Source organism: Sminthopsis crassicaudata, chromosome 1 (assembly GCF_048593235.1).
Source record: "Sminthopsis crassicaudata isolate SCR6 chromosome 1, ASM4859323v1, whole genome shotgun sequence".
Lineage (NCBI taxonomy): Eukaryota > Metazoa > Chordata > Mammalia > Dasyuromorphia > Dasyuridae > Sminthopsis > Sminthopsis crassicaudata.
In genome coordinates this window covers 728456721-728483990 of record NC_133617.1, presented here as the reverse complement: position 1 = coordinate 728483990, position 27270 = coordinate 728456721, and the positions used below count along the sequence as shown (strand labels likewise).

General features: G+C 40.6%; 1 protein-coding gene across 1 annotated transcript in view; it reads right to left on the bottom strand.

Moving 5' to 3' along the window:
* The window catches only part of LRIG1 (leucine rich repeats and immunoglobulin like domains 1), a 131139-nt gene that overhangs the window by 75194 nt on the left and 28675 nt on the right, over positions 1-27270 (bottom strand). The window contains exon 2 of the mRNA XM_074284149.1: positions 4608-4679. Within this exon, the coding sequence (XP_074140250.1) occupies positions 4608-4679 (72 nt within the window). The remainder of the gene's footprint in view (positions 1-4607; positions 4680-27270) is intronic.

The following is a 27270-nucleotide window of genomic DNA, read 5'->3' as shown; positions in this document are numbered from 1 at the left end:
CAATTCTTAAAATAAAACAGTATTCTCTTAAATCCATGGAATACTGTTGAAAAATGAACACTAATAGTATCTTCCATTCCAAAAAGATTCAAAGTGAAATTAGGGATTAAAAATGTAAAATGGGGAAACTCTGGAGTGAAAACGAACCCTTCTGTTTGGCCCTGTACTCCCCACTCCCCAACTTCTGCTCTTCCTCAGCAGCATTCTCAAGGCAGTGTGGGCCAGAGGACAATCAGGGCCATGTAGGCCTTGGACAAATACAAGCCAGGTGGAACCCACCCAGGCAGCCTTGGTGTGGGGAGTCCAATTCCCCAACTGGAGCACACAGATTTGAAATCCCATCGAATCCAATCCCTTCATTTTACAGATGAACAAGCTACTGCCCTGGATTTGAAACTGGTGAAGAGACTCCAATTCCAAGCTGTCTTTCTGTGACAAAATCCTGAGTCTGGTTCTTCCCCCTGCTCTCCATGTACATCCCCCCCCCCAAAAAAAAAGCATTTCCCAAAAATAAAACCTTCAACAGAGTGAGACACTGAGGGGCACTCCCTGCTCTCAAGGAGAAATAAGCACAAAGCATTTGGGGGAAGGGGACAAGAGGAGGTAGACACTGCCCATCACAGCAGGAGAGAGAGAAGCCTTTACATAGGAGAAGAAAGCATTTTATAGGGGCCTTTAATGTCTTCCAAGCTTCAGTCTTTTAAAATCAAATTAGCTTGAGAAGTCTACCTTCATATTTAACATAGATGGCTTCTCTCCAATTAAATAAACTCAAACACGTCCTCCAGCCCAAGAAGAGCAAAACAAATGAGTTAGTCCTTCTAAAGTGACTTAAGGTTTGCAAATGGATCCTCTTGACTGCCTTGAAAAATAGCTGCTATGATTATTCCCATTTTATAGAACAAGAAACTGAAGCGCATAGTGCAGACTTGCCTAGTATCACAGAGCTAACAATTACTATACCCGTATGTGAACTGTGTCCAAGTTCGGGGTGCCATTTTGAGATCTGGGCCATTTTGTGGGCCCAATTTTTTTGGGGGGTGCTCTTGTTATGTAGCATCTCTTACTGAAGAAAAGCTTTGTGGCCATCCTGGCTCTTCCTTCCTCAGCCACATGCCATGTATTTATGTAGTCTAGTGCCCAGGAATATCATCCCTTCTGTCCATCATTACTCCCGACCCTCTGGCCTTTTCCAACTCCTCCCCAGGAGCACTGCCCACCTCACCTCCTCCAATTATGACTCCCTACTAGATCCCCTTTTCTCCATTAGAGCATAAGCTCCTTGAGCGTCCAGGGTCTTCCCATCACTTCCCAGAACTAGAACAGTGCTGGGCACACTGTAATGGCCACACAAAGGCTCCAAGTGCTCCATAGATACCTTATCTATCTCGATAAAGGCTGTATAACCTAGAGGCTTATTTATGGGCTGCTCATTTTATAAGGAAACATCTTAGGTCACTCACTGCCCCAGCGAAAGCACACGCCACTCACATCACCCATTTGAAAGGGAATGCAGCAGTAATATGAGCCAAATGCAGAAAAAAGGAATATATAAATAACCCTCATATTAATAGATTAGCCCTTCCTGGCCACCATTCCATATTAACGTCCACGCCTTCATAATGGGAGTTACTGGGAGTCTTGGGGAGAAGGGGTGGGGGAGGGATGAGTTATTTTTAAATGGACTGTGGCTTGGCCGGGGCTCCAAGACTCTTCCAAAGGCTGACCAGGACGAGAGCAATGACAGCCTGAAATGAGGATCATTCGATCTTCTTGCGATCATCCCGAAGGGCTGTGTGGCTGCCTTGCCTGGCCGGGGTTCTCTACCTCCATCCATCCCCGTTTCCAACATTCTGATGGTTTTATAGAGAACCGTCAGCTCTCAAAAAACATTAAAACCCACTTCATTTGTCAGCTCCCACTCACTAGTCCCACTTGACCCTTATTCCCTCTTCATCATTCGCTCTAGTTCCCTCTGGGAGAACAACAGGTCTTTATCATTGGAGTCCTACTTGATTTGGAGAACACCATCTTCTCTCCGTTCCTCCCTCCAATACACCCATCAGATTGCTGGGGTGGTGTTCTGAGTACTTTTCTACACTGGGACCTTTCTCTTTAACTCCCTTGGGGGTATTTGCCTAGTAGTGACCCACCTACCAGTGGATCAAAGGGTAGGTAAGAAATAAAATTTCTTAAGGTCAAATTAGTTTCCAGGACAACTGGACTTAACGAATACTAAGATATGATCTTCTGTCCTCATGGAACTTATTACACTCTTAACTAGGAAGAGACTACACAGAAGGACAGAGAGAAAGGAGGCAGACCATGGCCCAGAAGCTAGTCAAGAAAGACTCCCTGGGTTTGAACTGGTCTTGGAGAGTCATTCATTCAACAGGTATCTTTAAAAAAAAAAAAAAAACATTGTCAGTCCTTATGCAGCTGAAATTCTAAGTGGGGAAAAATATGGACACAGAAAATTAAATTCAAACAATCTACAAAGTGACTCCCTAGCTTCTAAGCAGATCAGGATGGATTTTCTACAGGAGGTGGCCTCTGAGTTGAATTCTGAAGAAAGCCAACCTCACTAAGTGAAGGCAGAGTGGAGGCAAAAGTGTATCCTATGCACAGGAGATCATGTATATAAAGGTCTGGACAAAATACAGAATAACACAGTAAACCTAACATTTCACAGAACTGTACATCAGTTTGTTCCAAGGGACCATGTTCATCTTTTCGCTATGGTTTCTATTTTAGGATCTGTTTGCTGCCAAATCACAGAGTTAGAAGGGACATGAGTATCACTCGGAACAGAAAATAAAGAAATAGGAACACAAAACACTCAAGAAGCATCATTCTCCCCTTCCTAGAATTTCTTCAAAGGAGGAGGAGGAAACAACAACTAAATGTCTTATCTTTCCCCGGTCTGAGGCTGAGGCATTCCATAAATAATTCATCATCAAGGAGGGGAGAAAAATGGTCCCAGAGAAAGTGGAAACTCCTTGAGAGCAGGAACTACTATTTTCTTCCCTTTTTTTGGTCTCTGTATTCCCATCATCTAGCACTCCTACGGGCAAGAGTCACTCAGGGACAACTAATGAGAATTTAGGAAGCCAGGGAGAGGGTGAGACATATCCACAGCCAGGAAGCACTGGACAGATAGCCCAGACTGGCAGGCCTACCTGGGACCCGTCCTGGCTGAATAACTCTGGGCCAAACATTCTCAGTGTTCTGGGTCACTGGTGTCCACTAAACTATAAAGTCACATAATGACTCACAGATTAAGATTACCTAAACTTTACCGTATTTTTATTTATTTTGATAAATGTTTGCCACTTATATTTTAATCTGACTGTTCAGGCCCACTAACTAAGAAGGTTTAGGGCTATAATGTATAACACTTTGCATTGGTGAACTCTAAAAGTTGCAGAAAAGCTATCAATCTGCATTAGGTTTTCACCTTTTTTTCACCTGGGAATCTCAAATCCACTTCCCACCCCTATTTAGAACACAAATTGAAGGCATCATCCTGAAGTTTTGGTCTGCTCCTCCCTCCTGAGAAAAGCTTGATATAAGTAATTAAGCCTTCAAAATAAACAAATTTAACATCCCTACTGTTGGAAATCTGAGCCTTTTCTATTTTAAAAGTCCTCCCCCCCTCAAAAAAAAAAAGGTCCTGAAATTACATAAGTCAAACCAAGACAAGAACCCCACATACTCCTGGACTTAGAAATGAGTAAAATACTTTTTAAAAAAACTATCTTTCACCAAGTTTCTTTACAAGGCATAAATAAGGAGCTTAAAAATCACTGGTAATCACAATATACGCCCTGATGTGGGAAGTTTTAACAACACATAGTTCCAGGTTCAAGGCTGGCTTCTTTTAAGAGCCTAGCAGATTGCCACTTCCAAAGGCATTATTATTAACATTGTTTTGAGGCGGAGAAGGCCCAGTTAAGCCCCTCTGGTGCATTACACTACACCTTTGTTTCCTGGGAGATAAGGGGTGGGCTGGCATCAAATATCACCTGGGAGTGCACCCTTCTACCTCCACGTGGGCAAGGAAACTTCCATGGCCAGGTGTGTTAACTGAATTATTCCCACAGAGCTTTGCATGGGGCTGAGGGGAGGGGAAAGAGCAAAGGAGAACCCTCTTTTTTCTCCCTTTCCATCTCCAGGAAGGCTTCCATTAAATTGAATTGCAATGCTGTGAGATGCTATAGTCTTTGCCTAGGTGAGAATAGATGGCAAAAGAATAGGAAAGAAATAAATGTTGTTTTTTGTTTGTTTGTTTGTTTGTTTGTTTACTACAATTACTGAGAAATCACACGTAAGGGGAAAAGGGATGGGAATTGATCCAAGTCAAGAGGACTGGGCAAATTCTGCCAGAGTTTCCCAAGTTCTAGGGTCCACAAACTTGCTTTTTAAAGCTATTTGACAACTTTATGTCATTATAATTGGTTTTCTCTTTTTAATTCCAAGTATTTTTATTTTAGCCATTTATAAATATCACTCTGAAATGGAATTCAGATGTTTCACTCATCTATTAAGGGGTACAGGACAGAAAAAAAGGTAATAGGGTACTACTTCAATACCCCCAAGTCACTCACACTTCCTTTAGGTTCACTAAGTTCTCAAAAGCAGCAGGATCGATCTCAGTCAGCTTGTTGTTGCTCAAGTTTCTATAAAGAGAAAGGAAAAAATGGCATTAGAATTAATTACAACTGACTTCAACTTGTTTCTTTTTTTTTTCTTTTTGTTCTAAACCAAATTCAATTCCTCCTTCTAAAAAAAAAAGTGTCAAGAAAATGCTCCCCTTTTAAATAAAGCTAACAAGTTATTTTGACATAGTTTTTAAATGTGAAGAGGTACTGAGATATACCAGCTTTTGATTGGCTCTTATGTCACCCCGCCCAAGTCCTTGACTGCCTAATCTCAGATGGAGCATCTAGACTCCTTAGCAATTCATCCTCTCGGATAAGCCCGAACCTATCTCAAGCACTATTTCATCATTTATACTCCTTACAAAATTCCTTAAGGATGGTACAGACTGCAAACCTCAATCCACATTTGAAGGTATTTTGACTAGATTGTTTATTTTATCAAGTCCACGGCCTAATTAAAGCAAAGTCTTTAGTTCAAAAACATCACAGTAGGATCATCCAGGATAACGGGAAGGGTCAAGTATCAGAAAAATGGTTTAGGAGCTGGCCACATTAAGAAGAGCAGATGTATTAAATCTCAGACTAAAGAAAGCTTGCTATCTTACAGAATGATCAGTTTTTTAGTATGGAATCTTAGACCTACATTAATAAATACTGAAGGCAATAATTACAGAATAAAAAGGGGGAAATTCATCAATATGCCAGTAGATCAGAGTGCTGGATTGGGAGTCAGAAGGGGGTTTAGTTACACCCTAGCTCTGCCTGTGTGACCCTTGACCCTGGCTTCTTCATCAGTAAAATGAGAGGATTAGTTTAGATTTACTCCCAAGATCCCTTCCACCATTTGGGGTCAGGAAAAAAAATACTGGATAGAGGCTGTTTTTCCTAAAAATGTCATGCAGCCAGACAACTATTTATAAGTGATTTATCTCTTTTCTAAATTACTAACTTCTACAAGCAGATTGTGTCAGAAGCAGGAACTGAAGCCAGGATTTTCCTGACACCAGAGCTTAGCTCTTCTCCCCTGGTGTACTGCTACAGCTGCATGACTCAATGGATTTGGCCATTCTGAGTGGAGGGGAAAAAACCCAGCGACACAAAGTGATTCCATCACTGTTTAAGCAAAGTTTTTTTTTAACATAATCCATTGATCAAAGGGTTAACAGGATGGCAGCAGATATAGGTAAATGATTTTGTAATTCAATTCAACAAACATTTATAAAGTGCCTACTAAGTGCCCACATTGTAATACCTTTTGGGGGTTTTTCTTTTAATTATCCACAAAACTTGGAAATGTCTTAAGTTTGTACAAGTCCAATGACGCTAGCAAGGAGAAATCTTGATGGGGAAGGGAGGAAATCTTGATGGGGAAGGGAAGAATCTTGATTTTTCTCAAGATCACACAGGAAGCGCAGTCCCCAAGATTTAAATTCTGGCCATTCATGTGATTTCCAAATCCAAGGTCTATTCTTTGACAGCACACTGACCCCCATGGCCATTCCATCCTATACCCCTCAACAGCGACCCAAATCCTTCCTCAATACTTGTCCAGATACATACAAATGGACAGCCTGATCTAAGTTAAAATTCCTACCCTACTTTAGGTCAAGCCCTTACTTGCCAAGATCACCACCAAAAGGTCAAGTTTAACTTTTTCTCCTCCTCCAATCTCACCCTTTTTCTACTCTTGCTTCTCCTTTCAAAAGCTTCTTCGATTTCACTTAATGTGTCCCACTGACTTACCTGGCCACTGCTCCCACTACAATGTAGAAAATAATGTCAAGATTTCCAGCTTTACGAATAATTTTCCCCATCGGTTGTGTGTGCCCTTCCATATAAATATCTAGCTCTTGAAAAAATATAGCCCACTGGAGTTCCCTACTTTTAACTGCACTCCAGAGGCTTCTGAAATCAATACTGGCCTCCAGCAGTTATCTATTCCACTACAATTCAAAGACATTCATCTAAATAAAAGTCACCCTTGCATTTTAAGCTAGCAGTCCATTTTAAAAGCCAAGTCCATGTTCACGGCACAACTAGAATTAAAGCACAAATTTGTCTGGAGATTATATTACTATAAAGATAGAGGCTACTTACTGCTTTTGTTGGGGGCAGGGTAGAAGGGGAAAGCTCTGTTTTTGTTTTTTTGTTTTTAATCACAGAGTAAAAGTCAGGTTTGAGCTTGTCGAAAGCTCAGGGCTCTTATTAAAGGGTCCCAGAACGCAACAGAGGTTGTGTTTATGAAAGAAAATCCCAACACAGTATGAGTCAATCCAAAGCAAACAAAGGAAAGCAAATGCATCAAGACAGTGTGTTTTATCAGTCACTCCAAGAATCAGAAAAGTCACTCTAAGAACAGAAAGCAGGTTGCTTATTTGTTTGAGTCTTTGCTATGACAAGACTTAGCAACCTTGTAAGATTGTGAAGGATGAGAGAAAGGGGCTTAAGAAATAAAGGAGAAATGGAGAGATTTTTTTTTTAAGTGTGAGAATATGAAAACTGGGTCCAGAAGCTTTACTACAATTCCTCACCAAATTCTAAGTTCTATTATTAAAGGGGAGAGTTACTGACAAGTAGAAAGGCAAGCAGTAATCATTTTTTTAAAGGCTTCATCAAGAACAGGACATACTGCCCTCACTTCTCTTTGTAGCAGGACTACCAGACCAGTTAACCAGGAGATAAAGTAAACATAGTTCACCAGCAAAGTATCTGGCAAAGTTTTTGAGAGATATGAACTGAAGAAGCTGGCAATAAGACAGGCGGGCTAAGTGAATTTAAAACTGGCAAAATGAGCCGCTTCCCCAAAACTCATTTATTAACAACAGTAGTCAAGAAGACTAATGAAATCTCAGGAAAAGGAGTAATAGTCTGGCTGGTTGTCCATCCATCTCTGATTACCTTTGTAATATTGTATTCTTCTTGAATACATTGTAGAGAGGAGAAGGATATTCTGGCTGTAATCCAGAAAGTGCAACCAGTGTATTGCCAGCATTTTAAATAACAATCAGATGAGGGATTGAAGGTGTTTTGCCTAGAGAAGACAGAAGGATGACATGATTATTGTCTTTCTTTATTGTTCAATGAATTATCAAAGGGTAGAAATGTAAGACTAGTAAAGTACCAAAGGGAAGAGAAAGAGAGCACAAGTAATAGAAAGGCAGAGCTAAAGAAATGTGATGGGATAACTCAAGGGGAAATGGGTTCCCTCCCCAGGTCCCCAACAAAGGTGTGACCACTTGTGGGAGATACTGCAGATTAGGTCTGGATGACTCTTTCCAGTTGAGAATCCCAACAGCCTAACACTCCTATAAATCATGTTTTAAATGGTCAGCAGAAGCTAGAGCAAAGGAAAGGTGGGCTCTATTGCTTATGCAAAACACTAAAAAACCAATCATGGTCTTTTTTTTTTTTAAGGTCCACTGGAACATCACCATTTCTCTTAGGAAATTATGAATGTGAAAAATAGAGAATCACTTAAAGACCCTTATGAACTGATACAAAGTAGGCAGAACAGAGAAAATAAGATACAAAATGACAATAACAATGTTTATAGAGCAAGAAGCACAATCAAAACTGAATGCTAGGAAATTAAAATGTCCAAGGACGGGTGCAAAGAATAGAAGTGAGAAGATCCTATCCCAACATATATCAAGCTTTTATTTGTTTTTGTTGTTTTTTTGCTTTTTGCTTTTTTATGTTAGTTCTGGAGAACATTTTTTTTCTTCCTCCTTTTTTTTTTTAATTCCTTATTATAAGGAATGGCTCTCAGAGAAGTAATTGAAAGAAGGTTCCTTAGATGAAAGATTATCACCAACAATCTATTAGGAATGGCTCTCTGAGAAGTAATTGAAAGAAGACTCCTTAGGTGAAATATTATCTCCAAAAATCTATTCTTAAATAGAAGGATGGTTGGGAAGTTCTCTGTGAAGCAAAAAAACTAAAAGGGAAAACTCATTTTTTTTTTAATCCAATAAGTATTCTACTACTTAAGCTATAGGGCACAGGCGTTAAACATTCCAACTACAAAATGCTTAAGTGCAGCACAACCAGATTAAACTGTAATTGGGAAATAAATAACAAAATAAATGGAAATAAAATAGACCATCGATAACGTGAAGTCGTGGATTTCTAAGTCAATATGTCAAAATAAGTCAAAACTCCACTTGAATTTGAAAGGACTTAGGCAGGATCAAAGACCTGGAGCTGGAAAACATCTGAGATCATCTAGTTGCAGATCTTATTACAGATCTGGAAACTGAGGCCCACAAATGGAACAGTTATGTAGAAACAACATCAAAACAATTCCAAATCTAGGCCTTGTCCTCCTGGTACCAAGCTGCCTCTCAGGCCACAGCTATTAACAACTTATTTCCTGAAATGGAAAACCACAAGCAGAGAGATCAGGGTGAAGGGGGGAGGGACAGAGAATGAAGGGGTTAAGGATTCCTATTTCAAGTAGCAAGACAAACACCTGGAGAAAAAAATCTTTGAAGTACATTGCTTTCCCCCACCACCACCACCACACACCCACACCAAGTTTCCCCTCTCCAGGTTCAATAGCTAAATTTTTGTTCAGTTGCAGGTTTCAGATTCTCCTGTCAAAACAATTTATCTGTCAGCAGGGCAAACTTTGTCAGAAGCATTTCTTAACCTTTCAGCAACCAGGAGAAAGGCCCAAGCAAGAGTCTGGGAATTCAGTTACTGCCAAGCCTGCTTTCATTAAACATTTTGTCAGCCACTGTCATAACACACATCGAAAGGGTCGGGCCACAAAGGGTGGGCAGAGCCCTGAACAATCGGTCCTGCCACAGAAATCCTTCTGGCTAATCTGTCCAGAGGTAAGTGCAGAACACACAGCAAGTTGGAGAGGGCTGGAGGGAGGCAGGCAGGATGCCATGCTTGCTCCAGCCTGGACACGCCACCTCCAGCATCATTTTTTAAAAAAGAAAATTATCTACTGTGAGTTCTATGTGTAAGTGTGTTTTAACTCATCCTCACCAGAGAAGCCATATTTTAATAAACATCCTGCTTTATAAAACATTTTGGGATTTGAAAATTTAAGTTTTCCCCAGAATTCCTCAGGTTTGAACTTTAATTGTTTAAAGAAATATATTGGTCATAGGGAAGGTTGTATCCTGACCCACGCATTAATTGTATGTAGCATCTCTCAGGGTCCCAAGAGCCCTGTATGTATTTCTAACTCAATTCTTATTCCTATAAAATGTCTTCTAGTTTAAATCTGATTTTTCATCTTTGATCTAAGTTATAGAAGAGTCTGGAGTCTGAATAGATGAAGGGGAACATCCATTGTGAGAATCTGCAGATGTCAAAAGCTGTGAAAATACACAAACCTCTCTGACCTTGCATGATTTTTTTAAGTCTTCTATATACAGATAACGTTTGTCTTTACTGGGAACCAAGTTTTCAATCTTATTCCTATGTATCTGGGAACACACACACACACACACACACACACACACACACACACACACCAGGAAATGACAGCCCTTTTTACTTCCCCTCCAGGTCTATAATTCTATAAACTTTATCAGCATGTACATAATACACCCACACCCTGGATTACAGATGAAAACATACTTTTCTTGAGTTTGATGTTGACAAAGTACAATTTGTTGTGTCCCTAGAAATCAGTTCAACTTTCAAAATCTACTCTCTTGTTTTCGAAGTAGCTTCCTTGGAGCAAGAGAAAATATATTTTGGGGTTCAAGTCACCACAAGTTATCTAATGTCCCTTCACACTCACCATTACAGTAATTTCCAATATATTTTCCCATCAGAAACATGTTCCTCAATGCACTGGCCTGGGTACTAGAGAACATCAAATCTAGATGGGCAATCTCTTTTTTCGGAGAAGGGAAAGAAAGGGAAAAGGGAGGTTGGCTTTGCAAAGCTTATTTATCAAGGCCTTAAAAAAATCTCTAAATCCAGGTCTTTCATCACATAACAGGCTCTAGTACATTTGCTGGATTCTATGGGAAGTCTTCAAAGTATGTCCTTCTTCTATATATTCCACCTAACCATAACCCTTCATCCCTATCTTCTCAGCGATGGCCTCCCACTACTATGTAGAATCTTGCATCAAGAGCTGGAAGAGATCATGGGCCGCCAAGTCCTCAGAGAGTAGAGACCCAGAAAAGGAGACTCATTTACCCAAGGTTAAGGGGACAGAGATGGGATTCAAACCGAGACTAAATCTGAACTAAAACTATTAGAGATGCCTCAAAGGCCAAGATACAAGTGGGATTTTTTTTTGTTGTTCACGTTTAAAGCACGTGGAAAAATAAATCATCACCTAAATTCCCCAGAATTAATAATTAGTCCTTAGTCCAGTTCTAAAAAGAAGAAACTCATCCTAGAAAAACGGTAGGAAACAGGATCATTCACTCAATGTATTTTCCTCTCTCTTTTTGACAAAGTAATTACCAGCCTCTAGAGAGCCTGCAATTAATTACTAGAGAGCATCATGTTACATTAAGTACATTTCTTGTCTCTTCCAGAAATGATGCTGCTACCCAAGGTAAGGGACAGGAGGACCACTAACCAGGAACGCTAAATTAGAACGCAGTGAGAACTTTGGGTCTTATTCCTCAGCAGGACATGGAAAACTCAGGACATGGAAAACTCTCTGTAATAGCAGAGAACTACTGATAAAGCGCTACTCTTCCCTGCCCTGAAGTGGGCCTAGCAAAATGGACTGTTTTCATTTCATTCAGCCAAGCCCACAGATTAGGAGCCAGAAGGGAATTTATATTTAAGAGCTCACTGAGGTCAATCCTCCCATTTTTACATATGAGAAAATTAGGAAACTTATTAAGAACTCATGTACTCCAATCTTCCCATTTTATAGATGAGAAAGTTAAGGCCTAGAGAGGTGATAGGAGTTTGCCAAAACACCTCCCCCAAAATAATCATGATCAGAATTTGAATCCAGGTCCCTCAATATGAACTTTCCATTCTTATCACCACAAGGTCAGAGAGTTCCTGTTTGGAAGAAAAGAAAAATGGGATTTGAACTGGTTAGCCAGAAACAGGCAGAAACAAGTTAGAAAGAGAAAGGCATTCCACAGAGAAAATACCAGAAAGAAAATGTATTATGACAGAAGTTCATATTTCTCTGCCATTTTCCCTTATGCACCCCCAAAGCATCATTAATCCTATTTTTGTTATTGTTCAGTCACTTCTGACTCTTTATGGCTCCATGTGGGGTTTTCTTAGGATTTTGCCATTTCTTTCTTCAGCTCATTTTACAGATGAGAAAACTGAGGTAAATTGATTTTTCCAGGGTCACACAACTAGTGAGTGTCTGAAGCCAGCAGATTTAGACTCAGGAAAGTAGTTCTAACTCCATCCATTGTGCTCTCTAGCTTCCCTGAAAGAAAGATTACAGACGGGGCAATGACTTACTGACTAGAACTCACCTCTTTCCTTGACTTCGCAAATCCCACCTTCCTTTACACGAAGAATATAAAAGAGAGAAATTTTAAGTGAGATCTGATGTCACCTCATTTGGACCATGAGAGCCCTGGCCTGCAGATTCCTCCATCTCAAGATCCAGGACACGGAGTGCCCTCAGGAGGAGACATCAGCACAGTACCTGGCTCAGGTGAAGCCGGGAGACAGCCGGGGGCTGCCGTGGCCTGGGTTCACATAAGGGAAAGGAGTGAGAAATGGCCGGGAGGGCCGACTGTGGCCACATGTCTGTGACCTGCCCCACTGCACGTCTGGCATTTACCCTGAAAGCAACAGGGAGACACCGAAGGAAAGTTTCTGAGTGAAAACAACTGCGATGAATAAATTACACGTTATCGGAGAGCAAATCCGAGCATTTCCCAGAGCACGGGTTCTTACCCGGGAGTCCATGGCTTGGTTTTTTGTTGTTTTTATTTTAAATATTTTGTGGCAGTTCAATAGAATTGGTTTCCTTTGCAATCTGCTGTATTTTGTTTTATGCACTCAGACCCTTCTGGAAGGGGCCCCTAGGCTTCAGCAGACTGCCACAGGGGCTATAATAAAAAGGTTAAGAACTTCTGCTCCAGAGAGACAGCAGAGCTCAGGGCCTGGCACAGAGTTAAATGCTTAATGAATGTCTCATGACTGACAGGAACGCTAAAGATTTGGCTGGAATCAGGAAGGACCTGATTTTAAATCGCAGCTAGTCATGCAGGCCTAGGAAGGTTCATTACACTTTCTGAGCCTCAGTTCCCCCGTATTTAAAAATAAGGAAAGAATATTTGTGCTACTGCTGTCTTTGTGGGGCCCCCCAGCCTAGCACCAAAAAAAGGGGCTTATTAAGTCCATTCTGGTTGCTCATCCTGTAGACATCTTTTAGATGAGCTTCTCCAGGCCCCCCAAATCACCCAGTGTCGTATCTTTGCCCCCTCAAGTTTCCAAAGATTCACTCATCCATCGAGATCAACTGTGCTGAATTTATTCTCGGCAATTACCTTATCACAGGAGTCTCCAGAACCAATGTTTCTATCAAAAGCTTACAAGCCAAATGGATAAGACCACTTAACCTTTACCTGATTGTCAAAATCATTCAGGTAAATAACTGCTCTCCCTTGAAATGCTCTGTGCATTTGGGCATCAGTAATCCACCATGATACAGTGTTAACAGTCCAGGGCCTGGGAGTCAGGCAGGATCCGAGTGCCAGTGACTCCATGTCTCCCGAGAGCCTCAGAGCAGAGATTCTCCGGCTTCTGGCACCCTACAGAAAGTTAACAGGGAGGCGGCATCGGGCAACTGAGCTGTGGACGAGATCAACTGGAGATGGTGCAGAAATTAAGGAGGAATGAGATAGGCTGGGTCTGGGCTGAGACTTAAAGGAAGCAGGAGGCAGAGAGGAGGAAGGGGAAGTTTGGAGCATGGGAGGACAGCCAGTGGGCTGAGGGAGGATCTTGTGTCAAAAACAGCAAAGGAGCCCAGTGTTTCTGGATGGAAGAGCAAGAGGGCAGCAGTTGGAGGTGGTTAGTGTTAAGAAAACTGGACAATAAGTTAAGAGTTCTGGTTTGGAGTCAGAAAATGTAAGTTTGAATCTGATTACTAGCTCACTTGATCTCAGTGTCCTGACCTGTAAAATGGGCTAACAGCTTTTCCCTCATAAGGCTACTGTACAGATCCAAAGAGAGAACATTCCTACGTGTTTTATAAACCTTGAAGAGGAAGACTTGACCAATACAGCTGCAATTACACATCAACTAAATGTAGCTGCCTGATGCTGGGCAAGTAATTTCCTTTCTGCATCTGTTCTCTCGTCCAAAGTGTCATCTCATTCATTTGGCCCTTTATAAGCTGCCAAAATGGTAGACGGACTTCTCACCTGATTCTCACAAAAGCATAGATTTAGGACTAGAGAAAATCTAAGACATATTCTAAACCACCCCCCCCCCAACTGAGGTCCAGGTGATAAAACTACCTGCCCAGAATGTCACAGCTGGTAAGCATAGTTTGAATTTGAACCCAGACCCTGATCCTCCCAGATTCTGTGTTCTCTCCCTCTCTCACATGCAACAGGAAGGGTTGCATCAAGCCTGGCGTATCAAGGCAAAACATGAACTTTCTGAACCTGGGTAATATTTTGCTTTTATTACAACATTATTCTCCACCCCCCCCCATCTTAATAAATGTCTGAATCCACCTCTTACGCAGCAGTTTTTAGTCCATCAGATTATGCCTTGTTCTCCCACCACTTTGAGAGAAATTAAACCATGCTGTTAGCCAACCAGAGCAGCATTTAGCCCCAGGGTGCTTTCCAAATCCTTCAAAAATTGTTATTCCTCAATTGAGTGGTTTTACCTGGCAGCCGATGGCACACCACGAAATCCAGAGCACATAAATCTGTTGGCCCAGCAACCATGGGGAAGGTGGGTGAGGAGAGAATGAAAGAAAAGTGTTCCCCATCAATCTTTTTACGAAGATCAGCCCAGGATCTCCCGGGCCCTCCATCCTGTGAGAGGACTCATCATTAATTCTTTTGAGCAGAGGTCAGACTGCTGACCTCACAATCCTCCCCCAGCCCCTCACCTCCTTTTTACTTAGGGAGTTTGGGGAAGGGGACCCAAAGCCATCATCCAGACTCTTTTTGGAGCAGGCAGTGAATGGCATAGAAAATTCAAGCCACTGTCCCTGCTAAACCAGCGTCCTGCTCTGCCAAGGTCTCTGAGGTCACGCTGCTTCCTTGATCGCCTCCCTCCCTCCCAAATCATTTGCAGGTGCTCACTCAGGTAGGCTAGCCACCTGTGAAACCACGTCGGGCTTGCGAAATCCATCTTATCGAATGATACTCATTTATGAAGGCCCTTTTCAAGCCTTAATCCTCCAGTTTCCGGAAGGGCAGCTCCAAGGCAGCCTTTGCAACCTTCCATCTGGAATCACAGTTTGCTGCGAGGGGGTTGGGAGGTCACCCAGAAACAAACATCCTCCTCTTCAGACTTCTGGGGTGCAGCAAACTGAGGCTCAGGACTCATGCGCACTCCCAGGGCGTGACTGAAGCAAAAGCCCTTTCTCCCACTAGCCTTAAATTAAGATGGAAACCACAGCACAGGCAGGTTTCCAGATCCTCTTGACTACCTAACTAAAGCAGAAGAAAAGGTCTATGGCTTGGTCCAGTTTTCCAGAGCTTCCAATGCAACTAAAAAAAAAAAAAAAAAACCAAAACAAAAACAGACTCTTCCCCATGTCAACAAAAACTTCTGGAAGAAGAAACAAGAGTGATGAAGGGATGTACATTCTGATCACAAAAACGAAATGGAAAATAACAATGAAAGACTTCCCACCACTGGTCAATGAGGCTATCAACTGGACTAGAGACTGGGATTTTAGGGTCCAGGTTTCCTGCTTCATGAGAGAGACAGGCTGGACCCAGTGAGGAAGCTGGCTGGGCTGAGCTCCAAGATCTCCTCTCCTTGCTAATGCTATGGATTATATATATAAACCATTATCATGAAAACAACACCCTGGACCAGCATCCCAAGGCCTCTGGATGGAAACTACTCTTTTCCTTGGTTTCAAAGAATATTCTGATTCTAGGAACAGAGACTGCATCAGTTTAGGAGGAAGTAGGAAACGAACATTTATGAAGTGCCCACTATGTGCCCAGCACTGTGGCCAGATGTTTTACAAATATCAGCCCTTTTGAATGAAGAGAAATCCTGGATGCGATGTTGGAGAAATGAGTCCATTTACTATTTGCGTGATATTAGACAAGTTATTTTTAACAATCTTTTTAGATCTCATTTTATCTTCTATTTATTTTATTTATCATTTATTTAACTATTTTATAGATAAATATAAAAAGGAGATGATTGGATCACACAGTTTCTAAGGACCTTTGTAGCTCTATATATAAGACAGAACAATGGTCATTTAGGGAAATTGGTTCATTTGGCTAAAGTCTAAAATCACAATGAGCCAATTAAAAGTTAACAGGAGGCATTTTTGGTAAACTAATCTCCCTGCCCCCCCCCACTTTAAGTCAGATCTTCTATATGACCCCATTTCTACCATTGTGTGTCAAGATATAAATATAAGTATGCTTTTATCTTAAGAAATAAAACATTTTAAAAAACTGATTTGTATCATAAAAGGACTGAAAGTCTCTATTTGTGGATTCCTCCAAAGATTATTAAGTACTGGAAAAGCCTACATTTGTTCCAGAAATTTAAAGATGAAGAGTACCGAGGAATAACGATGAAGACCCTTTGGAATTATAAAGTCAATGGGAGAAGGAAAAAAAGGGCATCCAATTTACAGAAATTGAATTTGGCCACAACTTTTCAGGAACACAGCTCTTCTGTCAAATGAGTTACACCCATAACTGGACACTGGGGATAAAACACAAATCCAGATTGAAAAGGTCACTATCCTGGCCAGCACAGCCAAGTCCACTTATCAACTAGGGATCTCATCCTGTCAACTTTTCCATTAGTTTTCTGAAACTTTATATAGAAAATCGCTCATGAAATGCTTCAGAAGCCAATTTAAAAGTAAAGAAAAATCTCTCTGGCAACTCAGAAGACACCCATTCCCCAGGGTTAAAGGAGGGGTTATTGTTGTTGTTGTTTGTTTGTTTATTTGTGTCAGAGTTGTTTAAATAGTTTGGATGAGGTCTTGACTCCAAGTTTAGAGATTGTTAACTTTTTTGTGTGTCATGGACACCCTGGGGTACAGTCTGGTGCATCTTCAGAACACAGACAAGTCAAATGTAGTATTATCTTCTTAGAACAACATTTTAAACATCAAGAAATAATATATATGTATGTATAAATGTATTTCAAAAAGAAATCAATTGTATTAAAGTGCAGTTATTAAAATATTTTTAAAACAAATGTACAAGGAAGTTCCAGGTTAAGAACACTAGTCTATAGTATATTTAACCATTTACTATGTTTGGAAAATTCAATTAAAACACCTACTATGTGCCGGGTGCTGGTGCAAGGGCTACAAGACAAAGGGAAGGAAAACAAACCCCTCCTCTTATAGTCAAGATGTATGGTTTTATAGAATTTTATAGAATTTATAAAATTCTACATACATAATCAAAAGATGAAATATTTGCTGATTTCCACAGGAAAACCAGATGCATAGGATGGAACACTAGAAAAAAGTCCGAAAAATTGGGGTTCAAAACCTGTGTGACCCCAGTCAACTTCTGACTTTCTATATTTCCTTATCTTCCCCCTTAGACTGTAAACTCCCTGAGGGCAGAAATTGTCTTTTGGCTTCCTTTGTATCCCCACAGTACAGTGCCTAGCACATATTATGGGTCTAATAAGTATTTAATTAGGATTTGTCCTTTCCCAGTTTCCATTTCTTTATCTTCCCATCAAATTGTAAGCTCTTCGAGGACAAGATGTCTTTTGCCTTTCTTTGTGCCCCCAGCACAGTGCCTAGAACATAGAAAATGCTTAATAAATGTTTACTGATTATATATAAAAAAGCAATAATAATAACTAATATCATACAGGGATTTGAGGAGATGTACTCACAAATGAAATAAAAAGCACAGAGCAAACCTTGAAGCCCCAAGTCAGTTATATTCCTTGTGTATTGTGTTTTCTCGCTTTTTGAGGGCAAGGGGATGATTTAAGTGTTCTAAACTAGAGCAGAGTTATCAAACTAAACAGAATTGACTTTTTTTAAAAAAAAATCACAAATTAAATAAACTGCATGGTACATTTTCAAATAGCTGACACCTCCAAAGAAGTCTGGGAGGGTTAGCTGGAGCAGTGAGAAGGATTAAATACAAGATCCAGCAACCAAGTAATGTCAGAAGCAACTAAGTACATTGTAGAACCAGCATGCCAGATATCATCATCAACAATGGATTTGAAGACAGAACCATCTCCTACTTTTTGTCTTCCTATCCCCAGTGGCCCCTAGCTGACATTTTACTGAATGTTGATTATTGGACTAATTATAATTAATTTTACCCTGTTACAGTTGTGCACCCAGATCTAAAGAAAAATGACCCACCTCTTCCCAAGTGATTCAACTTAACCCAACAAGACCTAGTGGATTACACAATATTACCAAAAAAAAAAAAAAAAAGTAACTTCCTGTCTCTTAATTACTTGAAATTCCTGCTCACTTATTCTTTTCTACAGGGTTAAATCCAGCTGGCACATTTTACTTGCTAAAATATGTTATTAAAACCCCCAAAATGAGTATTTAACACTGAGATTTTTCATGTATATGTTTTTAACTGAACAGGAATTGAGAAAGGTCACCAAAATCACAGCCCAAAACCCAAGTCCCAATAATAATTATTCTGTTGACAATGCCATTGACCAGCCCAGAAGCTCTGAAGGACAAAATAACCAAAAAAGGCTGATGTGACCTTTGGGAAATTCAACTGATAACTGAAATGTCTTTCTTATCCATAAATACTCTATGTCCCACCCTAGTTCTGGAAATAGGCAGGATTTGGGGCCAGACAAGGAAATGATCCAGAACTGGACAGTCCTGCCAACTCAATTCTGTTGGACAGACCAAGAAAAGAGAGAAGGAAAGCACTTACACTCCACATCTAGCTGGACTCGAGGAAGTTAAAGGAAGTGGGAATAAAGCAGGTAGGGGGGAGAGCACCCAATCCCATGGTTTGGGATATGGCGAAATGGAGACATGCAGGGATACTAGCAAGTTTTTCTCTTTGCTCCACATGTTTATCCCAAAGGCTTTGTTTTTCCCTTCCTCCCCCTATGTTCAGGTGAAAGGAAGAAGTATAGGGAAACAAAAAAATTTTAAAATAAATGAGAATCATCGAGGCATCTGTTTTTAAAAACTCACAGATGAGGCCAGAAGGAAGGCCAAAAAAAAAAAAAAAAAAAAAAAAAAAAAAGCACAAATGAGCTACGGGTTGAATTTTTTACATATTTTAAAAGAAAAACAAGTCGTGCATAATAAGAGAGCTGAAGTTTCCAGTACAATTCTCAGTTTCTCTTGTGTGGCATTCACCTAGCATTTATAAAGTGCTTACTGTGTGCCGGGCACAAAGCACAAGTGCTAGAACATCTATGTTACATGAAAATGCCCATTTTATTTGGTGTTGACAACCACCAAAACTAAACTGGAAAATTATAATTTGAGAATTATCTGTATAAATTAATAAGAAAGATCATGGAGGACAAGAAAGAAAACTCTGAAGGACATTTGTTTTAAGAGGTAGAAAGAAGACAAGAATCCAACAAAGGAGGAAAACCAGGGTGCCGGGACACTGACGCATGATGGGGAAGTGATCAGAAGAGCCCAGCGCTGCAGAGCAATTGAGGCAGGAGGTGCTGAGGGCTCAGGAACTCCAGCTCTGGGTTAGCCAGGAGGGGAAGAACACCTGCATCAAAAGGTCCTCCTTCTCCAATGATGAAATTAATAAAAAGTTCCTGGAAATCTTGGGTCTGGCTCAGCTTGTCATCCCCCACCAAGGCAACCTCAGCCAAATCAGCAATGGGCCACCTCAGATTACATGGACAAAGGGCACTCCAGGCCACAGGAGAGACTCCAATCACTTTTCTTCTACTTTATCTGCCAAAATGTAAAAGTTGTAAAGAAGGGCCAGACTTAGGCTTCCAACGGCATCTAAACTCACGATATAACCCAACCCTGGGAAATGAGGGGAGAAGTAGAGAATTAGCTGAAGACTGCTAGAGTTCCCTTAAAGTCAAAAGGAATAAGACCTTCAGACAATGATTATCCCATTTTGGGGTAGCTAGATGGTGCAATGGATAGAGCTTGAGTTCAAATCTAACCTCAGACACTTAATGTGCAGCCCCAAGAGAATCACTTAACCCCAACTGCCTTGACAAAAAAATAAAATAAATAAAAATGTATCTCTATGAAACAGAAAGAGATTTAAATCACTTTGCTAAGAAGCATTTAAGGAAGGCCCCAAATTCAGCAAGCTACCACTGAGTCAGCCAGGGCATAAAAGAATTATCTTCAGGGTGCAGCAAAACTAACACAACCCTAACTTTTAGGAGAAGCCACTTGGATGCTCTTGGGCTATAGTAGGAGTCAAGCATCCCGGTCCCATCACCTCTCTGGGCTGCAATAGCCACAGCCCACCTAGCTTCTAGGCAGGTTCCATATTTGAGGGATATATTGAGAGGAAACCTGGACAAAGGATTTGAACCTGGAGATGAGACTCAAGAATTGAGAGGTCTAGCTGTCTTCGAGTACTTGAGGAATTCATGGGAAAGAGGAATCCGATTTTGTGCTAAAGCAGCTGAGGCTGGAACTACTTCTGCCATCTTGGCTGATGTTCGCCTTCTTGGTCTTCGGTTTCCTCATCTGTAAAATGGAGGGATTGGACAGAAGGACGTCCAAGGCTCCTTCCAACAGAGAGATTCTGAGAGTGCAGTTCTGAACCCAGCCCCAGGATCTAAGTTGAAGAAGTAGCCAAGACAGAGATGGGTGGATGCACTGATTTAGGGTTAAGTGAGGAAGCTTCCATCACCAATAATAGTAATGGTAAAGTGTTAATACTTTAATAAAATATTTTAAAATTATTATTAAGGAAGTATTAAAAGACTAAATTACAAGTGTTTCTGCTATACTTTAGCTCAGATTCTTGTTCCCTTCTTTCCTCATCTGTCCCCAAGGCACTGAGGCATAGACATCACATATGATTGGCAAAACCAAACTTAGGGCACCTCCATTTGCTTCTTTCCACAGCAGGTTCAAGGGCGACTACTACCCACAAAAGAGGTGCAGAAAAGAACGAGGGAGGGGGAGGAGCAACAACGCGGAGGGTTCATTCAGTTAAGTTTAAACACAACCACATTAATCTAGCATCAACTCCCTTCCTTTCCTCCCCTAAGAATCACTGCACCAAAAAAAAGAAAAAAAATTCACCTGCACAAACTTGTCAGGGCGTTTCAAAAGGTCGTGAGGGCCACTGAAAAGAGCTTTTCTTCCCAGGGGCATCAGAGAAACGGCAGGCTTGCCCTGATCTCTGGTGTCAATATTTGTCCAAGGCTGTGTGTACAGAGGGTTGCATAAACCAGGCAGTTTTTTCAATTCACCCATTCAAATAATTCTCCACTACAAAGGAGAGAAACAGATATTCCTCATTACAGCTAGAATTTCTTCTCTCTACCTCATGAAGAAGGTGGTTGATGAAGGGAGGGGCCTCCTGACCCATGTCATCAATAATCCCCAGGACCTCAGGGGACTTCATAATTGCCAATATCAAATCTCACAGCTCCCAACAGTAAACAAGAGCAGAAAGAGGGGAAACAAAGATCTTCTTCAACTCTACTGTACATCCATTTTCTGCACTACAAAAATAATTTTTTTCAAACTTTTTAAGTCTTGCAGTAACTTAAACCTAGGCACGGTGCCCAAATATTTCAATGTGTATGTGTGACTTAGTCATAGTAGGATTAGGAGAGGTAAGCGATATCCAAGACACATGGGATAACTGAAGGAACGCGTAACTGGCTAGCCAAACAGCGGGCTGATCTGTGCACCCCATACTGTCCAGACTGCAGCACTGCCTTCCTCCCCCTCCCAAGCACAATCTATAAGTGTACCATGCATAACAGCACCACTCCTTACACATCATTTTGTCATTAGATCATAGGTCTAGACCTGGAGGGGACCTTAGAAACCACTTAATTAATCAAGCAAACCAATACAATTTATCAAGTTCCTACCATATATGTCTGCGCTAGGGCCAGATGCCAGGACTGGAGACAAAATTGAGGGGGGGAAAAGATCCCTACTCTTTTTTTTTTCTTAAATGTAAGATTTTTTTTTCTCCAATTACATGTTAAACCAATTTTTTCAAAGATCCTGTAGGTACAACAGATAGAGCACAGGCCTTGAAGTCAGGAGGACTTGAGTTCAAATACTCTGCCCAGACATTTCACACTTACTAGCTGTGTGACCCCAGGTAAGTCATTTAACCGCTCCTTTCCTCCCCCCAAAAAAATCAAGTAAAAGCTTTGGAAGAAAAAAAAAAGTTTTGATTCTATCCTCCATCAATCCCTTTCTCCTTTTCCCCTTTCCTGAGATGGTAAGCAATTTTATATAGTTTATTCATGTGCAGTCATATAAAACATATCCATATTAGTCACTATGTACAAGACCTCCCCCTACTCTTAATACAAACACTGCCTTTGGACTAGTGAGGAAAAAAGAAGGGAGGACTACATAAAACTCTGTACCTGTATTCCAGACTAGATCTGCCACATTAAGCTATGAAGGTGAACCAGTGAGGGGAATTGTTGGGATGTCGAGTTAAAAATATAATAGAAAATGTAAAAATATAATAGAAAATCATATTCATGAATAAACTGGAAAGCATTCACCTAGGAGAGTAAGGAGCAAATTTAATCATTTAAGAGGGAGTTCTGAAGGCAGATTAGGAGGCCCTGAGTTCAAATCCCAACTCTGATTACTTATTCAACCTTAACAAAGTTGTTTAACCCCTCTACCTCTATAAGTTAAAGAGATTTTTTTTGGGGGGGGTGGGGGCACTTTCTTCCCTTTCTCTTCCTCCTTTTTGGAGGTAGAAGACTAAGGGTGTGGAACACTACATATCCATTTTTTTATTATTCTGGTTTTTATTCATTAGTTATTGGTTTTATCCATTTGGTTACTTTGGTTTTTATCCATTTTTGGTTACTCTGGCCATATTTTCCCCCTCTCTTCTTTTTTATTGTATGAGATAACCCTCTGGGAGGAGGGATACAATGAGAATGTAAGCGAAATAAAAACAAACCAAAAACCAGGTGTGCTGGATCCCAAAAGACCTCTGGGGTCTTTCCCAGTTCTAAATTTATGATCCTAGGAACCTTAAATGTAAACAAATTTGGAAGACTTTAAGCTAGAACCAACTGAGTGCAACAACAAGGAGAGAGATTCTGTAGTGACCTCTGCAAGGTCTTTCAGAAAGAAGGAAGCCTCCTTCACAAGCCCCAGGCGGACCAAGAACAAAGGGGACTGCCTGAGTCAAGGTTAGCCTGGCGAAGGAAGCCCCTATCATTTCCCAAAACTTTTATGGGGAATTCCCCAGCCTGGTGGACATTGCCCAGCTGGTCCTCTGATGAGCAGATCAGGCCAAAATCATTATTAGCTTCCCAAAGAAGAAAGGAAGTCCATCTATCATCTCCCTCCCTCCAGATTAGTTTCCCCTCAAATGAGACTGTTTCCTTTCTGATGTGAGTCCTGGTGGTTAAGGTACTGGACTTGTGAGTTCAAATCCTGCTCGACACTTAGTAGTTGTATGACCCTAAGCTTCAGTAAATTACCTTTCAGTTCCAGAATCCATTGCTTCTCTGCTGAAGGTAGCCACCTTGATGGCAATAGCATGGTCCATGAAGGGAGTTTAAAGTTCAAAACCAGAGGGAAGGAGAGAAAACAAATCAAGCCCGAATATTCCAAGTGTTTTTCAGGTTTGTTCCCAATATCAGAAAGAAAGGGATGAGATAAGTCTTGGAGGGAAGGGAAAACCAAGCTCTTAAGGCAGCATGTAAGCTAAAAAGCTCTTGATTTATTTTAAACAGAAGATTAACCACATGTATTTTTGAACCACGATAGCTGTGAGAAGACATAAAATGTTCCTATCGCCTTATTCATTGGGTTACACATTAACCATTGTACACCTCAAGGATGACCCTATCGCCTCTTATTATCTGCCTACCTTTTTATAACCAACTTCTAGGGAAACGAAATCTGACAACTCCCCAGTGCAGTGCTAGGATCTAACGAGGCCCTCCCAAATTCCCAGGGATCCAGTCTTGGATAGTCTGTAGACCTGAGGGGGGGGGCACACTTCCTCCATCTAGGAAGTCTTTGAAGACATCAAGCCCAAAGTGCCTTTTCAACTGCTTTTTCCCCCAAAAAATATTCCCAGTTCTGCCTTCTGAGGGTCAAGAACACAAGCAATTCCTCCTCGAGTACCCCCGTTTGAGGGGCTTGCATCTCCTCCGACCTTCTCCCAGAACAAACATACCTAATTCTTTTCATTTTCATGAGATAATCTCTTGACCATCCTGAATGGACTTCCTCTGGACACCCACCAAGCTGTCAATATTCTTTCTAAGATGTGACCACCCGAGGTTGAGACTAAGGCCTCAGATACTAGAGGACAATAGAACTGTGACTTCCCTCCCCCAAGCCTGCTCTCGGCTTCTGAAAACAATCTAAAACTGCATTCATAGTCTTGGGGGCCAAATCCAAAGTAGAAGAGTAAGAAAAGAAATGGTTTCATTTTCTTTCTTTCTTTCTTTCTTTTTTAAGCAATTCTGTCAAGAAACAACCTCCAAAAATACATTTTTAATCAAAGTCAATGCCAACACAGGTAGCGCTTAGCCCAGAAACCTAATAAACAATTTATTCATTCATTCATCCAGTCAATTAAAAACTCATTATACTGATGTTAAGAATAGTGCTTTAGATTAAAATTGACTTTTGTTATATGGTGAGCCATTCAAATTTTCTCAACTATAAATTGAGGGATCTGGACCTAATGATACAGAAGCTTTCTTTCCATCTCCACATGTAGGATTCAACTCATTCAAAATTAATTCCAAACCCCCTATTGGAACACTAAGAATCCAGATATGATATGACTGTAGCAGAGCAGGACTATGACCTTCTTCATCCAGGTAAAGGAAGTTTCTTCCTTTACACAATCCCAACAGGTCTCCCTTACTACAAACCTTTTTTTTTTTTTTTTTTAAAGCAGTCAGGTGAAATAATAGGTATGGAGCCAACTCCATCTGTTTAGATCTGCCAGGGAGATTTCTGAAAAATCTGTGTGTGAGACACTCTAGGCAAATCACTAGCGCTCATAGATAACTTTAAAAAAATGAGAAAGCTGTTCTTTCAAAAAAAGAAGTAGTGGGTCTGCATTGGAAAAAGGAACTCAGGTGTGACCATAAAAGGAAAAATCTGCACTTGGACAACACCACAAGAGAGGAAGCATTCAGAGAAACTTGGAAGACTTAAGTCTGATATGCACTCAATCAGCAAGCAGATCCAAGAGAAAGAGTCAACTAATGACTGCAAAAATGATTCAGGAAAACGGATGAAAGCAAGATTCTGGTCAATGTGGGGAGGGGGGGGCAAAGGATTTCACAGTGAAATATGCTTCCCATCTTTTGTTTGGTTGGTTTTTTAAAATTATCTTTAAATTTAGAAGTGACAAACTAGAACTTCTCAATGCAGCATATGATGTCAGACCTGGCTAAGATATTGTTTTATTTTGGTTATAACTCTACTTGTTTGTAATAAAGGAGAACTGGGGGGAGTGGTGTGGGTAAAAAAGGAGGAATCATTTGGACATAATATTATAGAAAGTAAAATTTCATCAATAAAATGATTTTCAAAATAATTCAATTAGAGAAGAAGCCTACAGGGGAGAATCTAGATAATAAAAGAGCTGACAACGGATGATTCCATTTCAATTTTTCTTAAAATTTCCAAATTGAATTCCAACCCACCAAATGGATTCTTTTATCAACAGAAAGACTGAGATTGGGATTCTTTTTTAGTTTGGAGTAGTTTTGGGGGGAGGGGCAATGCATGAAGCACTAAATTAGTACTAAGTTATTCATGGGGTAATTAATGAGAAAGGATTTCGGAAGACCCCAACTCCCACAGAGCTACAGAGTTTTCTCATTTTAAAATGAATGAGCAAATCCATTCTTCAAGCCACCTCGAGACTTCCCTTTCCATTAAGGCCCACAAGCCAGTTTTCAATTAGTTATCTCTGCAAACTCCTCCAGTGCTCAAGTTCAAGCATCCCCCCCCCTCCTTCTCTTCTTCCAGCTCTGTAAGGCTCACCCAGTCCACAAGCTCTTCACACCTCCCCATTGTAAACCTGTCCAGAGCAATGACCCAGCCCAGACTTAGAGGATCCAAAAAGAGAATTTCAGTCTAATTTATGGCCCCCGGAGCAGTAACAGCCAACAGCAGCTAACCCTAGAGCTAAGAAAATGCAGGGAACTGCTGAAACAACAGACCCACAACTATAAATACTGGAATGCTGGGAGCTGCCCAGCCTGCAACCCAGCAGATTGTGTTATTTCCCTACTAATAGTGAACAACGGGTCATAAAAGTTAACTTAGAAAGCTACCATGGCTATGAACCACCATGGAGATTCGGTCAACTCGAGATTTTCTTTCCTTTGGGGGAGGGGGTGTCAGAGAGGAAAGAAAAGGAAGGTAGTTTTTGCCTTCTCTGTAAACTTACAGGTTCTGAACTAAAAAGAACTCCATTTATTAGAATATATATGAAGGGCAGAGGTTATCAACTAGATACTAGAAGGGATTTGGGGATTTGAGATTGCACTTGTAGTTTTATTGACATATGTCAAGCCCAGGTAAGGAAACTCCTTCTACCAATATCAGCTGGCATTTTCGTTGTCATTTAGGTTGCGGGGATTTCCTGGGGTTACATAGCCATAGTGTGTCGTGGTGAGAAGCTGAACCCACATTTTCCTGGCTCCTAGGTAAAGTTCTCTACCCACTAGGCTATGCTGCTTCTCATACTAGAAAAAATACATAGCTGAATTCATCCGTTCCCACTTACTAGTAAAAAAGCCCCCATTAGTGTTTCCAACTCTTTTCAAAAACCTACAGAAAAGATTAATATAAAGGAAAGACTAGAGGATTTAGAAAAAGCATATGGATGTAAGTCCTGAATCTTGGATTTACTATTTAGGACAAATCCCTAACTAAAGCTCTCCGAGCCTCAGTTTCTCCTCTGTAAAAAATGAAAGGGTTGGATGAAATGACCTTTAAGGTCCCCATTGTAGCTCTAAACTTTATGATTCTTTTCAGTTCAAACAGGGCTATCGATGATGACAGGAAAGAGAATATTTGTAAAGTGCGTGCTACATAAATGCTAGCTGTTATTATAGAATTATATATTATAATTATATAAGATAATATTATATATTTATTATATAAGATAAAACTGTACTTTTAAAAATGGTTTTTATATAGTATCCCATGTGTTCCTAATCACACGTTTCTTGAGATAGGTGGTGCAAAGTATTATAATCTTCCTTTTACAGATAAGGAAACCCAATCATAAAGCAGTTAAGTGAAAGGTCCAGGATCCCACAACAGGATCCTTGG